Genomic DNA, 22,036 nt, shown 5'->3' on the forward strand with positions numbered 1-22,036 from the left:
ATTTCTTCCTCTCTCCAGAGGACATGAAATTGTATCCGTAGTATTCTAGAGGTGGATAGGGACCTGCGTAAGTCTGATGCTCTTTCGTATTAAACAAATGAGGAAAAAATCCCAAGCTGAGTTCCTCTAAACCAAAAGCTTCTGAGATCTTTGCTAATTTCATGGGAAGAAAATTTAACGAATCAAAAATGTAAGATTTAGTTTGTTGGCGATATGCATGTACATTATTTTGGATCCGTTGTAAATTATTTTATCAGGACGAATCGAATGTTTGTCAATAAGAAACTCTAAAATGGGATAAAAGTCAAAACTGTTAGCGTTATGGGCAATTAAAATAGAGTTTTTAACGTATGGCTTAGTAATGTAGGCACAAAACTGCTGTGCAGCGTCTTCACCCCGAAAGATCAATTCCCCGTAACCACAAGTATCTAAACAGGGAGGGCGAACGAATTTTGATTTTTTTTTTCAATTGAGAGCATCTGGTGCAGCGTACACCGCATTCGTTACATTTAGAATCTTTTTCTAATTTGTTTTTTTCGCACGAGTCACAAGAAGTTTGTAAGACTGCAAAATTGACTTTATGCTGTTGCAGTCCACAAGATGGATCCTGACAATTTTTACACAGTCTGCAGCTTGCACACTGTCGCTCCTTCTTTACACATTCTCGACATCTGATGCAAGATGGTGTATAACCTTGATCGCATTGAAAAATGTCGTCCTGGCGCGTTTCAAAGTCGTAGAAAATGAATTTCTTTTTTCTCTTGTTCCAGATCTGAATTATACGCTTTTTGATAACAAAGGTGTGATCTTACGTAGTATTCAGAACAACTAGAGCATTGCCACTCACCACAGACGTGTAGCTTAGGGTTGCGTCTAACAGCTGATAATTTAACGCGACATTTTTTGCACTGATGCCACAATTCACTAGCGGGGAGTACCTTGTGTTTGCGTACCAGTTTACTGCGTTTTTGTCTTTCAAAGCAGGCTATTGAACGACAGTTTCGGCCGTAAGCTCGACATCCTACCCGCACTGGCGACTCGAGGCGGTTTTCATGTAGACACACGTCACAAGACGGCACACATGTGTGTCTATTTTTGTTTTCGTAAGGTTTTAAACACGTATGATAAAAATAACCAGCATTGAAAAACCCTTGAATATTTCCAATACCATGCCAATGTTTCTCGTTTTCCGTTTCTATGTGATACAAAAAAAGACGTGTTCGTTCCGCATTCTCTTTCGAAACTCGGACGAACTTGTTTCCTACTCGGGACGACACCACATTGATACTCACATCAGTTTTTCAAACGGTTCGATATCATATAAACCTAGGTATCTGTCAATAGGTACGCCTGCTTTTTCACACAGCCAAATCGCCATTTCAGTTTGGTATTTTCTAGGCGATTTTTTCAGTAAATTACCATAATAGTGTTTGGGAACGGTTCTGTGTAAAATCACGTGGTCCATTGTTCGGTTGCAGTCAACTATTGTTTGTTCTTGATTTTAATCAAACAATGTTAAATATACATGTAAGGTACATAGGTGGGGAGTAAAGGGACATAATCAAACAGATTTATTTGGCAAGTTATCTTCAACCATTTAATAAAAATCAGTGTTTTATTTTAGTGAAAGCAAATTACTATTTATAAAAGTACATTATATTGATAAAGAAAGGACTTGATGAAATTTTCAATTATAATACGTCATTAAAATTTACCTTATGATCAAATATATTAAGTGACACGTTCAATAAACGTTAAGGATCACGTACCAAACTAAAGTGAATTTTACAGCGGCTTTACTGAGTTGTATGGTTTCTCTCCTTTGAAATGGGGTTACCTGTACATTTTAAAATGAAATAAAAAGAAAGTTTACGATACATTCAAGAACCAGCTGCTGTTTTGTTACACTAAACAATAATCAAACATGCGTCCGAACTACACGTTTTCTATTATTCTATCTCATGTTTATTTATGCTTTCTTTCTTTCTGTTTTACTCTTGCGTTGTTTACTTTAAAAGAGAGACCACAAAAAGAAGAAAGGGTCTCCTGGTCTTTTGTATTTTTATATACTTCAATGACCATTGATAAATAACGAATATATGAAAGTCGTCAAATGCATGTTCAAACTAAGAGATAAAACGATGTGCATTCATGCATTAAGATTATTTATAGACCAAGGAATACAAGTCAAACATCTTTACCTGTCCAAAGATATACTCGTATCGCATTTTGTTTATTTCTTGAATAATTGTACATTGAGGTAAAACAATGTTCATTAACAGATACTATATTGGAGCTCATATCTATGGGCAATGGACAATATTCTCTCTCTCTCTCTCTCTCTCTCTCTCTCTCTCTCTCCGTGGAAGATAATCTGAATCATCTCATAGATGTACTGCACAAAAAAATTGCAGGGGAAGGTGTTATAGAGATGAAAACAGGAGGTGATAGGTAAATACGTTACACAAGAGTAATGCACAAAAAAATGACGAAAATACCGGAAAATATATCATCAGAATATGAGTATTAAGTCCAATTGGCGTTATTGACAAATAAAACGTGCTGAATTCATTATCATATTTATTGTTTATTGTGTGTACAATAAAAGAAGTTGATAAGTCGACATTTTCTCGTTTGTTAGAAAGTTGTTTAACATCTACTTGTGACGTCCTCTCCTTTATAGACCCATAGAGAATTATCACATGGACACACGGCGCTGAAAAAAAAAATATATATATTTTGAAAGTACATAAATTTGTATAATAATTGAACGTTTTTTTTTTCTTCAAGTTAATCATTTGTTTGGAAGCAAATTTAACAAGAAAATACACTTGTATCATAGATCCCACGTAAGCTAATTGGTGATTAAAAAATATAGTCTTTCGTATAAAAATTTAAATCTTGACTGCTTATATTATGATCTCCTTTGCTTATACTTTAATCATTATACCCGCACTTTCTACAGAAAGTTCGGGTATATTGTTGTTACTCTGTTCCGTTTGTCCGTCCGTCCGTCCGTCTGTCACGTTTTACTTTCTCAAACTGCTCTTACATCTTATAAACCAGCAATCTGAACTCTTAGAGTTTGATTTGGGGTGTCATGTTGTTTTGTAAAATGGTTTCAAAAATTCTCTGGTAGTCCTTGGGGTCAAATAATTTGTAAAAAAATGATGTTTTTTCACAAAAAACCTTCTTCCTCGAACTCCTCCTACATTTTCAACAGTAGACAAACCATCTCTTAGAATATGTTTCAGGGTATCCTATAGATGCGCAATAAGGTTTCGGTATTTTCAATTTGGTCATGGGGTCAAATAATTGCTAAAAAAATGACTTTTTTTAAACAAAAAACTGGTTTCAAAAACGTCATTTTCTTTTTGCAGTAGCCAAATGATCTTTTAGAATATGATTGGAGGTGTCATATTGAAGTGTGATCAGGTTCCAGAATTTATTTTTTCATTAAGGGGGTCAATGGGCAACAAAAAATGACGTTTTTTTGCAAAAAAGGTTTGATTCCCAGAACATCTCTAACAATTTTTGTGGTAGCTACGTCATCTCTTGGGATATAATTGGGGCTGTCCTATAGATGTGCAATAAGATTTTAGAAATCTAAATTTTATTCAAGGGAGTCAAATAGTAGCAGAAATTTGACGTTTATCACGAAAAAAAAACCCATTGATCCAAATGCTCCTTTTATGATTTAATGGATAGACAATAATATCTTGGGATATGATAGGGACTGTTCTATAGATGTGCAATAAGGTTTTAAAAATTTATATTTCATTCAGGGAGTCAAATAGTAGCAGAAAATTGACGTTTATCACTAAAAAAAAACTATTGATCCAAGAGCTCCTCTTATGATTTTATGGATAGACAATCATATATTGGGATATGATAGGGACTGTTCTATAGATGTGCAGTAAGGTTTTACAAATCTAAATTTCATCCAGGGAGTCCAAAAGTAGCAGAAAATTGACGTTTATCACTTTAAAAAAACATAGATCCTAGAACTCCTTTTATAATTTAATGGATAGACACATCATATCTTGGGATATGATAGGAACTGTTCCGTAGTTGTGGATTACGGTTTTGAAAAATCAAATTTAACCCTGAGGCCCATTACCTACCGGTACATACCTTTTGTTGCCCTTTAAGGATCAAGAATATATATGGTTAAGGGGTGGGGATCTCAACCGTTTTCGAGATATTCGTGCACTTCCTGTTCAAGGGGGGGTCATGACCACCCCCGGGGCCCATGACCTACATACCCTTTGATGCCGCTTGACAAGGAACAAGAATATATATGGTTTAATGGTGGGAATCTCAACTGTTTTGAAGATATTCAGGGACTTGCTGTTTGAGGGGGTCAGGACCACCCACAGGGCCCATGACCTACATACCATTTGATGCCCCTTGACATCAGAAACATGAATATATATGGTTTAAGGGTCATGATTATAACAGTTTCTGAGATATATGGTAATTTCAAATTCCTGAGGGGTGGGGATGACCCCAGGGGTCAGATCTAATAAACCCTATATATTGCCAGTAACAGCCAATATATGATTATGAAAACCCTATATTATTATCTTTGTCCGTTTTCAAGTTACCATTTACAATAGAGTCTAAGATTCTTCCTACAAGGTTCAATGTTAGACCCCACACCCTTTTGACACCCCCTCCACATCCCCTCCCCCGAAAAGTGGTTGTCTAACCCAAAATGAGAAAAATCAAACCCAGGTGCACAACTAAATATGCAGGCCTATCATATCCTAGAGTTGTGTACTATTCTGTTCAGCCATCTCTGAGAAACAAGTTCATAGCAGGAAAAAAGAAAAAGAAGATGAAGAATAATAATGCATGTATTAAGCACCGTACAAAAACAATAAGTCTCCAAATTTCATTCGGGAGACTTAATAATAAAGATTAAATAGAGATAGGGTCATCAAACATCAATAATTTAAAGATAATTGACAGTTTCTGATTCTAAGAGGGTAAGGATGACCCCTTAGGGTCATGACTTACATGCCATAATGATCTGATGCGCCTGCATGACCTAAGGAGGAATAATATCTTTGGATTAAGGTGGGGATCTCAATGGTTTTTATATATAGATATAGATCAATCATCTGTTTTGTAATACTTCCTATGTACATGTATACGAGGGTTGTTCGGAAATTATTGAGACATTTTCTCTTATTCTTTTAATAAAAAAGATAAACTCTTGAAAATTCACCAAAACGTAACTCAGGATAGAGATTATCAATGTGAAAAGTTTCCTGTCCATGGCAAAAAAAGATCATTCATGGTAAGCTGACCAACGAGCCTTCGTCCAGTGACCCGGCGCAACCGCAAACTTTTCGCAACGTCATTTTATCGCTTCTTATTCCTTCTTTGTTTTAAACACCTTATAAACGAACGGAAATAATAATTATTCTTTATTTCTCATCTTTTGTTTTCATTTCAAGTGGTCATCATTTACATTTTCTCTCATTCTTGTTTTTTTTTTTTGGGGGGGGGGGGTCGAGTTATTTTTACCCGTAAGTCTAATTACTGTGAATGTCTCCTGCAGTCATTTTTTATATATATTTTAAAATTGTTGACAACGGTTAGTGTGTCAAAAGTACTTGATAATTAACCCCTAAGGCCTAATTCTAGTTAAACAATCAGTGAAAAATTAGGTGAACTCATACTCTAAACCTTGTCTTGTCATCGTAAAGTTATTTTAAGCAATTGCGTGGCCTTAAAAGGTCTTCTTCTGATATTTCCACCAGTTTGACGGTTTTCAATGCGCTGCCATGACGTCAAAATTCAATGTAAAGTCGTTCTCAGATTTCTATTATTTGGTAAATATGTGTGTACCATATTCGTATTTCAACTCGAACATCAGTGAAACTTAATCAAAAGTTAGTCGCAAAGAATAGCAAAATGAACATATTTAATTTGATTTCTTTAATCATTAACTGTAATTCTACGGACACTTATAAAAAAGATGTTAAAGTTGTTAAATCTCCGAGTTCATGGCTGCGCCGGGTACCCCGACCACCGACTTGATTATATATCGTTGTAAACAAAATATTAAAGATTCTTTTTATATTACTTTGTTTTATTATTTGTTGGCGTTTCTTCAGTGACTATACCAATTTTCACCAAAATTCGTCAATTAGAAAAGAAAATATTCGAGTTGTCTCAATAATTTCCGAACAACCCTCGTATATAAATGTACATGTATTAGTTTGTGTTTTGTTCTATACTATTCATGTTCAGGAATGTAGTATGGCTTAGTCTTATTTTAAATTACATTAAACAATTGTCAAATATATGACTTGGAACCCCCACTCCCAAACAAACTCAAATATAAACTGTCCCCCCCCCCTCCCTTGTCGACTGATCTATTAAAATTAAAATATAATTTGGGTGTCTAAAAACTTTTTATAAACTGGTAAAAAATGTTATTATCAAAAAAAAATTATATTAGATCTTGCATAATTGACAAATGATCTATTGAGATATGATCAGAGGTCATATTTCTACCTTGGGATCAATAAGTAGTATTCATTGACAAGTTAAATTTATAACAATAAATGATTCAAATTATAAATGTTTATACTCCACATTCACACCCCCCCCCCTTACAATCTAACCTGGTTATAAAGATTCGGTCTTCTTAATACATTCTTACATATGTACAGTAGCAAATTTTAAATTTTTTCTTGATTGCTTTTTCTCTCGTGATTCATATTAACATTTTGGAAATTGCTTGATTCAATTTTTAAGATTTATAAACAAAATGTTATATGCATCACTTCCATGTGAATTCGCCTATTTGGGGCAATTGTAAAGTCTCCTAAACAAAACATTGACATCATTAGGCTAGGAATTACCCACATGGGTCAAACACTACCGTATAACATATGAAAAAGATAAAATACATTATTATTTCTAGTTCTAAAATGTCAGGGTGTCTCCAATGGGGGCATAATCTTACAATACAATTTTACGCGCAATGACACAAACAGCAAAAATAAATTAAACGGTTTAGGGATGAGGATCTCAGATCTCAGAAGGGGGGGGGGGGGGGGGGTGGGGTTAAAGACAACACCTGGGGGTCATTAATGTACTTTACACCAGTTGATGCATCATATGACATGAGAAGGTATTTTGTATTTTCCTGTTCCGTGGGGTCAGAACAGTCCCATAAGGTCATGACCTACATTGTATTTGATGCATTATAATACATTAAGATAGAAATACTCCTTCCTTCCTATTATAACTCATATAAAAATGATAAGTGTCTACACCTACTTACATGTAATACACAAATTTAGTAAGAAATTGTTTATAAAGGGTCAATATGGGGTCAACTCAATAGTGCATGCAGTCTGACAAATGAAAAAAAAATAACTTTTGCAACTAAAATGACAGAAACTTTACAAATGCGATAGAATAGGTAACGATGATAAGCTTATTTAGATATTAAAAGATGATGATACAGTATGCAGTCAAAGGGAGATCACATTTAGAAAGTGAAAGTAGAACTTATATATGTATGCTGGCATCTCATTATATTGTGCTACTGCTACTACATGTATTATGCTTACCTAAATTGCTCAACATCATAATGATAATCCAATTAAAACACAATAATGAATTCCTTTAGCTGGTCTTAACTAATCCTTTTCTGCATACGGAAAACACAGACATGTATGTATGGGTGTTGCTAAAACGCGGAACGGAAAACGAAACGGAAAGCGGAACGGAATGGAAAATATCATCACGTTTATCGCTTAAAAAAGGGTATAGACTGTCCAGAAACGATTTACTTTGAATCTTTTATTTAAATCTAATGAATGATTATCAACTTGTTATGTTATTAATATTCATATGAATGTATATCAATTATAGCATTGTATTCATTCGGCTTTAGTTGAGTACGAAACGGAAAAATCAAATGTATACAAATTGTGAAACATTAACATGATTAAACGAGCAAATAAGCTATAACTTTTTACTTATTTTTCTTATATGGTATTGCTGGGATATCAGCGTTACGTACGCAGTTAGTGAAAGCGTTTTATGCGTGTTTTGAGTATTTTTATATTTTAAATATGATGTACAAGTATATACTTACATCAAAATTGAATTTTCGGTGTTCTAGACGATCTTTTATCATACAGACGATACAGTATCATTGAGATGGAAGAAAAAAAATCCGTAGGACTGACGACATTAAAAATTAAAATACAGTAAACATTAAAATACCCGGTAATTTGTGAAACTAGTAATTTGTGAAACTAGTATTTTTAGCAATGCAATTTTGTTTACGTTTGCATTACTAAGCAGTTGTTTATTCAAGCAGCTATATACATATGATCCAAATAAAGAGCTCTAGACGTTGCCTGGTTTGATTTTCCGATTATATATTGGGACTATAGTATGTCGATCCCAAACTATTCATGCAGCACATTTGGGCGGTTTATAATGAAAAATGTTGACATCTTTTCTACATTTGGAAGTCACTCAGAAGACCTTGAACAATTTTTCAACACTATCATCCGGGTCTGTTGAAATGCAAAACCCCGTAGACTTCTTCATTTTTAGCCGTGTATTTATACCAGCTGATAAGCTAGAGAGGACGTTCTAACGAAAGAATAATGAGAATGTTTAATGCTCTTCTAAAAGAGAATCGCTTGAACCCTGAGGTATATATAAATATACAGCAAAAAGTGAATCGAGGATATTTTTGGACAGAATATATGGTGGTCAATGCATGTACTGTTAATTTTGAGGAAATAAATATTCTTGAATAAATAATCTAATATTGCTAATCTTTCAAAAAAAATTAAAAAGGTACATAAAGTATATCGTTTTAGCATGATTAACAAATCTATGAGGTAAATAACATTAGATAAGATTTTCCGTTTTCACTTCCGTTCCGCTTTCCGTTCCGCATTTTAGCAACACCCATGTATGTATACACGTGAACCCATCTAATCGATGAGCTGGATAAAACTAGTACCCGCTAATGAGACATTCAGACCTGTGTTGTGTACGTAACTTCAGACAAAGATCATTCATTTGTAACATGCATGTATTTTTATGACCTATTCTTCAAATCTATTAGGTAAATAACAGCTTGAAGGTGGTACAGGACACCTGCATATAGTGATTTACATGTATACTTTCTATTGAGATAAACAATAAAGTATATTAAATATTGATTAAATATTTACCCCTCAAATAATGTTACCTAACATTGAAGCGCAGTGGGTTAGAGCGTTTTCATGTCTGTAAGAGCATTGGGGTCCAAGGTGTATTTTTGGTAATTTTACAATTGATATAAATGAATTTTCATGGAGGGGGGGGGGGGGGGGGGTCTGGACCCCTCACTCCCACCCCTTCTCTAAATCTGTGCACACGATGATGTTCATGTAGGCACACAGAAGCAAATCTAAAACCGGCAACCGCCACGGGGAGGGGGCATAATTTAATCTTTAATTGTGTTTGTAATCATTATATAGACCATTATTTTTCTATGACATAAAATGTTAAGATTTTTGATTAACTGAAAATGCACTGCAAACAGTTCTACCCCAAATTGCACATAAAGTGCTGCTCATGTCACAATGTGTATTTCATATGAGTAGGGATCTCATCCTTCAGTTATGAAAATTATAAATTTTAATTGTATTACCGGAGCTTGCATATAGCCTTCATGTTTAATTAAACTGGTACAAAACAGTGTTATTTAGGGGCAAACACATGGTGCGGGTATTACTGTCTAATGACAGCATCTAGATTTAATTTGCATTTCCATATAATTGTATTCATGTACAGCTTTGAAACCAATAACTAAACACCTTAAAAGCATATGTCATATTAATCACACTTACTTTGATTCGTTAAACATGTACTTACAAGCAAATGGCTTCCGGAAAGTTATCGCATTTTTGGTTAGTACAAGCGCCTACAACGCAGGCTTTGTTACGACAACCTGAAACTTAAAAGTCAACAATATCGCATCAATGCTGTCATTATTTCCCATATCATCAACTCTGTTTCATTTTACTGAAGATATGTAGCAACCAGAAACGTTTTAAAGGGATTAGATGTATTGACCGTTTCAAGAAAAAATGGCAAAATAGCATTCGCAACCATAGTTTGCCTTACCGTTACCACAAAGAAAAGGGGACCATATAGTAGACTGATAAAAACTAATTTTTGAATACTTAAGGTTTTCAACACCACAGCTGTAAAAGTAACTAATGAAGTGAAAATATAGTAAATATAACTCCATAACATTAATATCTTTTTTCGAATGTCAGTTCACTCACGGACTCAGTTATCTTAAAATGAATGGACTGTTTTTAGTCGATGTTGTACGTCTATAAATAAAGATTGTTAACAGTTTTACTCACATTACTTCTTTACTGAAACAACTCGAGAAGACTTGACAAAATGTGTTGTGAGGTAATTGTAGGGTAAGGGAAATAATAATGTCAAAACCCTAATCTCAAATCCACTGAGCCACCCATTATACATGTAGTTAAAAACCGTTAGAAACGAATCAATTTAAAGAATTAGAAGAGATGTTATAAGAGGCAGAGAGGTCAGACTTGTATTTTTACTTTTTAAAAAAAAAATGTAAAAATCATAAATACCGGTAAATGAAACACTAATCAACATTAACAAAATCAATATTTACAGTACCGATCAGACCCAACCTAACATAAAGTAAACCCCAACTAAACCCTGGGTTTACTTTCTGGGTTTACTTTGGGTTTACTAGAGTGGACCCTGAGTAAACCCAGAGTGGACACAGAGAGTAAACCCAGTCAGACGTATACCCCTGAAAGCAGACGCTAACTGCGTATTCGGAATATAGAAAGGGTAGGAATTACAGGCAGTAGGATGGTAAAATAAAATACTAGTCTGCTTCACACTTCAGTGCATACGATTGACCTCAAAAGCAATTTAAAAGTAAACCCAAACTAAACCCAGAGTAAACCCAAAGTAAACCCCCCGGAGTGGACCCAAATTTTCCAAAGGTAAACCCAGAGTAAACCCCAAGTAACTCAAAACGTAAACCCAGGGTTTAGTTGGGGTTTACTCTGGTGTTAGGTTGGGTTCAAGACATTCAGTCAGCATTAAGTTCATGACAGTTACATGTAACCAACAAACCTTTATGATATTGTAAGCATTCAACAAAGGTTAATGCGGTTGTCTCGTACATGTAAATTAAGTTGATGATGTGTTATGCATTCTATAGACCTCATGTTAAAAATTGTCAAATTACAAAAAATTGTACAGAGACAAGGTACAGTTTATTAAATTCATTTATGAAAACGTGTTTTCACAGAAAAATCGCAATTATCACTCAACTGATAGAAGATAAAAATCGTAAAGAGTTGAACTTACGACGCGGTTGACAGGAACGTTCACAGAGCATCCTTGATTTAAAGGCATTGGCGTTTCCTCCGCAACAGCGATACATGAACGGACGACAGAAGCCCCGGCTAGCGTCAAAATAAAATCGAGAGCAAATACCTCTACAGGGTCCGGGATCAGCAGAAAGACTACATGGACCTGTAACATAGGTAATCAAAGTATGAGCTATAAAAAAAACATTGGTAATATACTGCATCAGGGAAATATTCATCCCGTTTTATATTCGTCTCTTTGGACCTGGCAAGTGTAAAAAAGATTGGGCGAATTAATTTTTTTAAATAACAGTGTTTATAAGAATAGGCATCTAATTAAAATATTGTCTAAGATACTTCAATACGGGAAAAACTGTATGCAAGTGTAGAAGGTTGAAGAAACACAGTCGGAAAAAACCCTCTGTATAGAGGGAACAATCATTTGATGTCCTTTTTTTCAAACGATATCCCTCACAATAGTTAATATTTCACTTGTTTAGATTCATGTACGTTTTTGAAAGTGTTTTTATTGAATTATTAAGTTCTAAGTAGTTTTACAATTGTTTAAATGTACACTTATAATGTACATTTTTTTTTATCATTTAAATTATTTTGTAGAGTTATTTTATAACTGTAAACCAACTTTTAGTTTAGAAGTTTTTGCAAACTTCGCGAGTACCTCGATGTCGCGAAAATTTCTCTCTGCGAACTAGTCCTTGTTACATAGTTATTTCAGCACCTTGGGTCTGAATAAGGCTTTGTCGCGAACAATATTCATCGCAAACTAGTTCATCGGTAGTGAGTCGTGAAATAAAATCATTGCGAAAAAAGTTTGTTCACAATAATCTAGCACCAGCGGCCCATCAGAAGTATGTTATTACGTTAATTTCTTCTTGTTAAGTACATAATAATCAGACCACAAACATAATAGTACATTCCCTCTATGCAATACCTTTTTTTCAATTTTAAAGATTTCTCTTATCTATCTATTGTTTCATTTTTTTTTAAAAGGTAAACAGAACAAACGCACATTAAAAGAAACTTATTCAGCATTTTAAAAGGCATTACAATTATTGTGTTGCATAACTTTATGTAAAATGGAAGCCTTCTTGTAACAATATTCTATTTATACTTCGGATTGATTTATTATTATTATTAAATTTGAACCAAAGGATTAAAGCAGGTTTAGGAGATTGCTTAGAATTCGTATCTGTTATTCAAATTTAAGTTAATGTGTAATAGGATACTTGCCTAATAACCACGCTTTGTCATTTAGCTAATAAACAGGACTTTCAATATAGATCTGATTTAATGACGCAGATTTTTATTAAACACTACGCATAAGCAGTCTAGATAAATATTTATTGTTTCCTAGAGGCTGAGATACAAAGGTCAGATGTACGAAACAGGTGCTGTTTGAGGGAGTATGAATTCATTACGTTGCAATTATTATGGAGAACATTTTGCCACTCTTTTTTTATTTATAAATTTATATTTGCATTCTAAAATGTTTTTGTCTGTGATAACATTACGAAACAATTTTGTGCCCTAAACCCAGGAACCTCATGAAACTTGAGTGACACTAAATGAGTGTGTCTCATAGCATAACAAAAAATCGGCATTGGCTGCACCGCTGAATATAAATATAAGCAATAAGGAAATACGTTTTGAATATTTTGAGATGATAATTGCGGTCGGAGCGTGTTCAAATATATCATAAAGCCCCTCAGACTTCATTGGATTTAACCACGCCCCGACTGAAATTATCCCCTCATATATTAAAAAAAATGATTCCCTTTTTCTTAAATAATACAAATATAAAAACCCGTTAATTTGAAAGTACGTTTTTTTCTTCAAAAAATGAAATTATCTAGTGTGTTAAATCTGATAATGAAAATTCATTAAGGTCTTCCGTTTTCAACGGAAGACCTTGTACTGATTCTGATGGTAATTCTTCATTATTAGGGTCTTCCGTTTCCAACAGAAGACCCTCTTGTTTTTTTACGGTTTCTTTATATTATTAGGGTCTTCAGTTTTCAACGTTATTCTTGTTATTCTACGGTTTCTTTTTATTATTAGGGTCTTCCGTTTCCAACGGAAGACCCTCTTGTTATTCTTCGGTTTCTTTTTCATTATTATGTTTTTTCTTTTTCTTTTTTTCCTGACTCCTTTTCGGCTTCATAACTCAAAACATTTTCAACTGATTGTAATGAAACTTTCAGAGATTATGTGCAACTATTTTCCGTCATCGATGTTAAAGTTTCGATGATAACGTCACTTTCGTTTTTACGTAACGTCGTTTTTTAAGTTTTAAAAAAGTCATTTTGTTCGCGACATTTCTCAAAAACGTTTTAAGATAAAGGCTTGAAATTTTTCGTGGTTATGAATTGGTCAATTTACCTGTGCAATAAGGCTGGAAATGAAAATCAGTCACTTCCAGTCCGAACCAAAAGTGAATCTAATTTTTCGAAAATTTGAATTTTTTGATCAAATAAAAAACGCATATAAATTTTATAGAGCCTATTAAGCTGAATCTAATGCTGAAAACTGTCTGAAAGTAACTCCGCTGAAAACAATTCGTGCAGGTCATAAAACCGAACTCTGTTTTTTCAACAGTTAATTAGAGTGTTTATTGAAACGATTTCGTTAATTCGATTGATAATTACGTTGAATGTGTAAACTTCATTTGGAAAAAGAGAAAATTTTATCGACAGGAATCATAACAATAACAAAGCAGCTGGAATTGAAGACACAGATCCTGCCTCTATTAGCGAAAAACGATCGAAAGTCTTTTCTGAATTATTTAAGCAATATTTAAGCCTAGTCTGATTGTCGCGGATCTTCCAGTTGTTGAACAACACGTACAGTGTAGATTGGATAACTAAATATAGGGTAGTAAAGGTTTCAAATATGAATATATATTTATTGTGATTATCTACTTGAAAATAAATGCATTAATGTAATGCATGTTAATCTGTGCTCTACATATTAAAACACAAACGTATTAGTTTTAATCGAAATAATTATCGTACGATTCGCCATGTCAACTCGCCATGTTTTGACTCCAAACAACAGCTGATAGCGGTGTGTCAACATTTTTAAAAGAAGCATGGCCTGCAAGTCGTCGATAGTGGAAAATTCAGCTTAACTAATGTATGACAGATTATAAAGGTATGTTTCAATACAGGATATGTCGTGTTGACTTTTTCTTTTCAAAGTATATGCACTTTTCAATCTAATCCGAGATTCCCCTGACTCTAAACTTCGCTTTTGACGTCCGTCACAAAATGAAAACGGGCGTTTAAGTCAGAGGAATCTCGGAATATTATCTGTCCAGTGTATTTTCACGTGTATGTTTTGCACATCACTCTTTTAAATTTCTATTTTATTATTATGTATATGTATGTCTTATTGTGTATTGAACATGTTGAACAACACAACACACACTGTAAAACAGTGCTATTAAAAGGGGTGGGAGTAGAATGTTGTGATTAGAGTGCATGTTTGCATGATGATAACTTTACCCTAAATATTTTAATATAGCAAATCTTTTCCATATCGCCTTCACTTAATTTATAAGTTAAAAAACTCAGACAGGCTTGTGCTTAATTAAATGAATATATTTGACATGGTAAATATTCAATCTAATCAAAATTAGACCTTTCGCCTGGCCCTCTGTTATATATAGTTATCGCTCGTGAAAGAGCATGTAAAACAGAGTGCAAGATGAAAAGAATTTCATATCATATCAAGATTTTAGGTTAATGTTCCCTGATATCTATAAACCATTCTTCTCAATATTTAATTATTTCACAGAACCATTGTAATTTTTGTTTAAGATTAGTTTATCTTTTATATATATTGATTCATTTTAGGTATACTTTACATGCATGTCACATCTACATTGTAAACAATTTTTACACATGTTACAGTAGGACAAATGTATGTAATAATTTTTACTGCACGTGCCTCTCTCTCTCTCTCTCTCTCTCTCTCTCTCTCTCTCTCTCTCTCTCTCTCTCTCTCTCTCTCTCTCTCTCTCTCTCTCTCTCTCTCTCTCTCTCTCTCTCTCACACACACACAGATGCTTCTAAATTTGGCAAATCGTCACAGAGCAACAACATTTTCTAAATATCTCTGTCTAGTAAAAGAAATCAACAATGCGTTGAATTTCAAAATGAGCATGTATTATCAATCCCTCTTTTTTTAAATGTGCAACCAAAATCCAAAGCTTTGTAAATTTGTTCATGGAATTTTACATAATATTGTTTGAAAACATGTTATATATAAGAAACGAAAGAAAAGAAACCTCGCTAAATTTATTTGCAAAAAAACCCCAGTAGAATTCATTTGATTAGAAATGGTATAGCAAAATATTATACTTTGACACTGTTTGGATGGCTAATATACAATCACAACTTCTCGGGCCTTTCCGGCAAGCTCGGAAAAACACCTCAAATGTATTAACATCACCGGATGTTAGAATTTTGTACAAAATGGAGTCACTTCCCATTAAAATAGGTATCGGCTAGACAGTCTTGTATGTCGCTTCTCTGTTATATGTTAGTGTATATCGTTTACTTTAATGAAATATAGCTCACATCTCAACAGATCGTAAAATGTGTTCTATTTATATCAAGTTTTATAAAAAGGGGGGTTGTCATGGACGCCTAGGAAATACATTCGAGGTGTTTTTCCGAGCTTGCCGGAAAGGCCCGAGAAGTTGCGATGGGGCTAATATATAGAGAGTTGCTGTACTTGAAGGCTTATGAATGTTGTAATGATTCATGAAATGAATTTTAATGATTATCTTTAGTTAGAGTGATGTCTTTTGTTTGAATTGGTATGCAATATGAAAGCTCCTAATGATAAGTGCATGAGAAGATGAAGTAAATTGTGAAACTTGCAGCTATGACTGTTGTGTTGATTAAACAGAAATATTGCCGGTAACCAATGGGAGGTTATATAATTCGGAATGTAGGTGAATGTAACATTATATACCTTTTTACTGGCTATGAAAATGTAGTAAGACAGCAACTAGCAGTATATCATGAGGCGAAGTTGAGAAAAATAGTTGCTGTCGAGGGGGACAATAAACTTGTTATCATCCAAATAGTCAGTAAATATGTATAATATTATAAAAAAAAAACTTTATTTGTCTGCAATGCAGAATTTTTCTACGATAAACAAATCAGAGTTATCAGACTTAGAATTTAATGTAGTGATCGGATTACATCAGAGGTTTTCCGAGTTTGAAAAGGAGGGAAATCGGATGCTGCTGGTGAATGGTTTTGATGACTATTCATCATGGACAGACATCACGGAAACTATTTTCCAGTCAGATAGAAAAGCATATTTAAGCAGTGCCCTATAGTGATCAGTTTGTCTGCTATTTCTCAAAAACTATCCAACCGATTCGCATAAAATTTTTAGGACTGATAAAGCATGATCGGCGCTACATATTATAAAATTTTTAAACGATGATGTCACTTCCGGTTTCAGATATTGACGATTTTGCACATTTTTAAGGGTCATTTTGTCCACGCACCTTTTTCAAAACTAATGGAGATGGAAGCTTAAATTTTTCAGTGATTGTAGATGAATGTATGTAGATGTACCTCCATGCTTCCAATGATGAAAATTACTAAAGCCTCGAAGCTCGCCTGAACCTGAATCTTTGCACCAAATTCTTTCACGAAATTGTACGCACATTTTCTGTAATATATTTTGATGTATGAATATTTTGTTAAAACATGTAATGCAAAAATTGTTTCAAATTTCATTGGCTTTCGTTTAATAAAGGGGTCTAAAAATTGATTTTTCCGGAAATTTTGATTCCACATTCTTGGTTAAGAAAATAGTTTTACGCTCAAAGTTAGATTAACTCGTACCTAAAATTATTCGATAATTGTTAAATCGTAGATTTACACATTCGGATTTGTATTTGCTAGGTCGTTCTTGAAATCGATAAGGTTTTTGTAAATTCGTACTAAGAATCATTCGGATTTTGTTAACTCGTACCAAGAATAATTCGATTTTTTCTCCTTTGTCATAGTTACTTATGTTTATTGGTTGAAGAACTCTGCTTCTCACAGAAACTTCTAGCTCTATTTTCGACATTAACGGAAGACCCACTCGTTGCTTTGCATTGAGCTTTGCTCTAGTTATTTTATATTATTTTTTCCTCTGTCATTTTTCGAACGCTATTACTCAAAAACTATTTGGTCGATTTTCACGAAATTTACAGGGTTGATAGAGCATTAAACGTGCCTGCTAGTTTCAAATGAGCTGATGACGTCACTTCCGGTTTGAGATTTTCAAGATTTTGTGAATTTTTAAGGGCTATTTTGTCCACGTAGCTCCTCCGAAACTAATGGTTATAAAAAAGTGAAACTTTCATGAATATGCAGATTTATGTCTGTAGATGATCTTCTGTATTTGACACTGTGAAAAATGTACAAGGCACCGAAGCTCGATCAAGGTCAAAAAATTAGCACCAAAAATTTTGGCAAAATTTTAACACGTTTTGTAAAATATCTATTTACCTGTTAATAATTTGTTAAAACATGTAATGCAAAAGTTGTTACGATGTACCTGAACTGTCATCTTATATTAAAGAATAGGGGATGGCCCCTCAAGTTAGGGGCCAAGAGGGCTCTAAAGTCTTTTTACAATAACTCTTTACTGAACAATAATTTGTTATCAATTATAGAAACAAAAGTGTTCATTGTACAGCTATTTATCTATAAATTACCATATGTAAGTCATGTTACGTAATTAGGGGTTTCAAGGGGCCAGAAGTTCAAAACCATGATTATTAATATCTGAAAAAGGAGAAATATTTTAAAAATCAATGTAGAACAAAAGTTGCTCAAAATAATGTTCTGTACAATATGCTACTTTAAATGTTTTGGTTATGACCCCATTAAGGAGTTTAAGGGTCAGCCCTTAAAACACATTTGTACAGATATCTTGAGAACGGTTAATAATTCGTGATATCATAAATAAGGGGTTGGCCCCTCAAGTTAGGGGACAGCCCCTAAAACACAGTTGTTCATATATCTCGAGCACGGTTAACAATTCGTGAACACTTGTAGAACAAAATACGTTTATATTTGCAAGACCTTTTATTTGATATCAAGAATAAGGGTCTGACCCATCGAATTCGAGGCCAGAAGGGCTATTAAGTCTTGTTTTTAAAATAACTCTTTTCCGAGCAATAATTCTATGTTATTGCTAAAAGCAAAAAGGAGCTTTTATAAAGCTTAATTTAAATCTTAAATTCGTTTTAAAATCGGAAGATGCAACATAGAGAAATTGGGATTTAAAATTTGAGTTTTCCGGAAATTTTGATTCTGCGTTCTTGGTTTAAAGAATAGCGTTATGTTCAAAGTTTAATTAACTCGTACCTAAACTATTTTGGAAATTGTTAATTCGTACTTGAACACATTCGGGATATTTTTTAAAATTAAGTTGTTCTTGAAATTGTTAAGGTTTCTGTTAATTCGGTCTTGAAATCATTCGGATTTTGTTAAGTCGTACCAATAATTATTCGATTTGTTTTATCTCTTTCCTTTATTTACTCTTGTAGTTGGTTTTAGAACTTCGGTTCTTACAGGAACTTTTAGCTTCACTCTCGACACTAACGGAAGACCCACTCATTGCTTATGACATTTATATAGCGCTAAATATAAGAAAATAACTTTAAAGCGCTTTACATAATAAGTTAAAACTACACATGAACATACACAAATAAAATTGGTTGAGTTATTATAGGCATAAAAATCTTTAAAAAGAGGTTTACATATAGAAAATAGGCTAAACAGTTTTTAAAATATTCATAAAACATTTTCAGCACAGATTAAAGACTGAAGATCTAATTAAACTGATGAAAGGGTCAATTATAAAACGCTAATTTAAAAAGATGTGTCTTGAGTAACTTTTTAAAAATGGTCAGATTTAGGTCGATTCAGCGCACACAGCTCAGAACATATATACCCCCAGGTTATTTATGGCTACAGATCATCAATTGTTATGTAATTAATCAACAGTTCGAAGGGTGCTTTCTTTAAAGTGGTCAATTATCAAACAATAAGACTTTCATTTTCACAAAGTTTCCAAATTTTGACAGCACGCAACCATTTTAAACTTGCACATAGTCTTCAAAAAATTTAATTACACAAGTTACGTGGGTTTTTTTTTTTATGGCGGGTTCGTTTTAAAAAAAAATACATTTTTTGCATGAATCATGAGTACAAGTATATAACAACCCTTACTACCCTTAAAATTTTAACTCGCCATTAAACTTTTCATTGTTTAAACCCCTGTCACACTGGAGCTGCGTCTTCACGGCGATCCCGCTGCATCATTGAATAATGTAAAACGCCATGGTAAACGAACTAGAGTCTCCTACAGCGCCGGAACAACGCAACGGCATCTTCCTTCGCCGCGGTGGGATATCTTAGAACATTTTAGAACGCCATGCGACGGCACGCACTTTGAACATGCACAAAGTACGCGCCGTGGCTCTGCGTTCTGATAAACACGCCGTAGTGGAGTAAGGTCGCTGTGACAGCGCCGTAAAGTCTCCAACAGCGCATGTGCACGCAGTCAGCGCGCAGAGCACGCCGTGGACGCGCGGTAAAAACTCCTTGCACGTCATGAGCGCTCAGCGGATACCCAGCGAGAGCGCAGTCAATCGCCAAGTAGAACTCTGTGGAAACGTAGTTTGGAGCTCTGTAAGAACACGTCAGTCGCTGTCAGGATGCCGTGACATTTTCACTTGTAAAATTTTTAAATAAGATTGGATATCTTTTCTGAATTTTACTTGCGATCCTACGGCGATTCCATTACAACGCCGTAAACACGCCCTGGGAACGCAACTTGGTGTAACAGGGCTTTAAAGAGTTTTCAAAACAATTACACAAACTGTGTTCGACAAATAGTTTTCCTAAAACATTTTCTTCCTGTCTTTTTACAGGTTCTCAATCACAACAGATTTCTTTAACAGAAGCACAAGTGAAAGTTAAGTCATTAGTCATTATAATCATATTACAGCAAATCATATACATTTTCTACTCGCAGCAACAACGGAAGACCTACTCGTGGCTTTGCCACGAGCTCTGCTCTAGTTTTCTTCATTTTTGGTATAACAGCAAAAACGAAGGATTTTTTTTTGGTACTGGAAAAGTGTGTTACCTGTTACTGGGGGAGGAGGTTGTCCGCTCACAACGGCCTACGTAAAAAGAATACATTTGTTTGATTATTGTTTCCGATGCCAAAGACATAATATACATGTTCATAAAAGGTGTTCACGATGTCATTACATTTATGATTAATCGACAATATAATAAACATTTGAATGAATTTACAATTTCACAATAAAATAATTCACAGAGCAAAAATATAATGAACTGAAGTAAAACTATTTTATAATAAACAACAATTCGGTAATTATTTTTTGATAAAATCAAACCCTCCGCCCTCCTAAAAATACGAAAATAGTTTACCTGTAGCCGATACTAATTTTCATTTCTAAATTCATTATTGTTTTTAACATATGAAAACAAAATAGAAATTTCCTTCACATCAATAAAATAAAGAGATACTAAAATCTTACCACTGTGATAAAGAGTAACACACAGAGAGATAAAACTCGCGACATGTTTCTGTATCCTGATCTGGGTTTGTTTGGTTTCCACTTGATTTCAACCTGTTTATACCTAGGCAATCATTAGCGTTTTTATTAAACGTCATAATCAGCCCCTGAAGCGTGGCAAATACCATGTCGTGCAATTACCGCAAGCTCGTATATTTCAGTGTAGACAGTATTGCAACATTTTACCTGTAACGATTTTTGGACATCCTTATTATTTATGCTTCTATTACTTGATGGGGGATTTCCATTTCATTTTTAGTAAATTGCTTTGTTTCCCCAGCTCATCCTATATTTGTTGAATATGGTGGGGTTTTTTTTGGGGGGGGGAGGATTTGGTTTTTTTTTTTTTTAAGTGTAAATATTGGCCTTAAAATTCTTTTAAAGAATTGATATTAGCTAATATTTTTGTTTAGAATAAATTATTTCTTAATAACGATAACTCGTTCTTCACATTTTCTCTATTGAGTAAATCTACCAAAACGTAGTTATTATTTATTTCTGTTTTCTTCATATTAAGTTACGATGTACTTATAAAAATAATTTGAACCAATTATTTAAACCGTATTTCATATTAATTAAAAACTATTTTACCAGAATGCATTACATCTTTTTATGACGTTTAAACACATGTGCAGATCAAAAGGAAAGCTAGAATCTCTCTAAATCTTTCTCTCTCTCTGTCTCTCTCTCTCTCTTTTTGTCTGTTTGTCTGTCTGATTATCTCTTTCTCAATATATCTCTCATCTCTCACTTTTACTCTCATTTTTTTCATATCTCTCTCTTTCTCTCTATCTTTCTCTCTCTCTCTCTGCTTCTCTCTCTTTCTGCTTCTCTTTCTCTCTCTCTCTCTTTCTCTGTCTGTCTGTCTGATTCTCTATATCAATATATCTCTCTTTAATAATTTCTGTCTGTCTATCTTTCTCTCACTATTACTTCTCTCTCTCTCTCTCTTTTGCTCTCT

The 22,036-nt window shown here is 33.9% G+C and overlaps 1 protein-coding gene across 1 annotated transcript in view; it reads right to left on the reverse strand.

The window, feature by feature from the left end:
* The window catches only part of LOC136270124 (kappaPI-actitoxin-Avd3e-like), a 173,966-nt gene extending 152,851 nt beyond the window's left edge, over positions 1-21,115 (reverse strand). The window contains exon 1 of the mRNA XM_066066699.1: positions 21,037-21,115. Within this exon, the coding sequence (XP_065922771.1) occupies positions 21,037-21,081 (45 nt within the window). The 5' untranslated portion in view covers positions 21,082-21,115. The remainder of the gene's footprint in view (positions 1-21,036) is intronic.
* Between the last annotated feature and the right edge of the window lie 921 nt (positions 21,116-22,036).

Source organism: Magallana gigas, chromosome 1, assembly GCF_963853765.1.
Source record: "Magallana gigas chromosome 1, xbMagGiga1.1, whole genome shotgun sequence".
Classification (NCBI taxonomy): domain Eukaryota; kingdom Metazoa; phylum Mollusca; class Bivalvia; order Ostreida; family Ostreidae; genus Magallana; species Magallana gigas.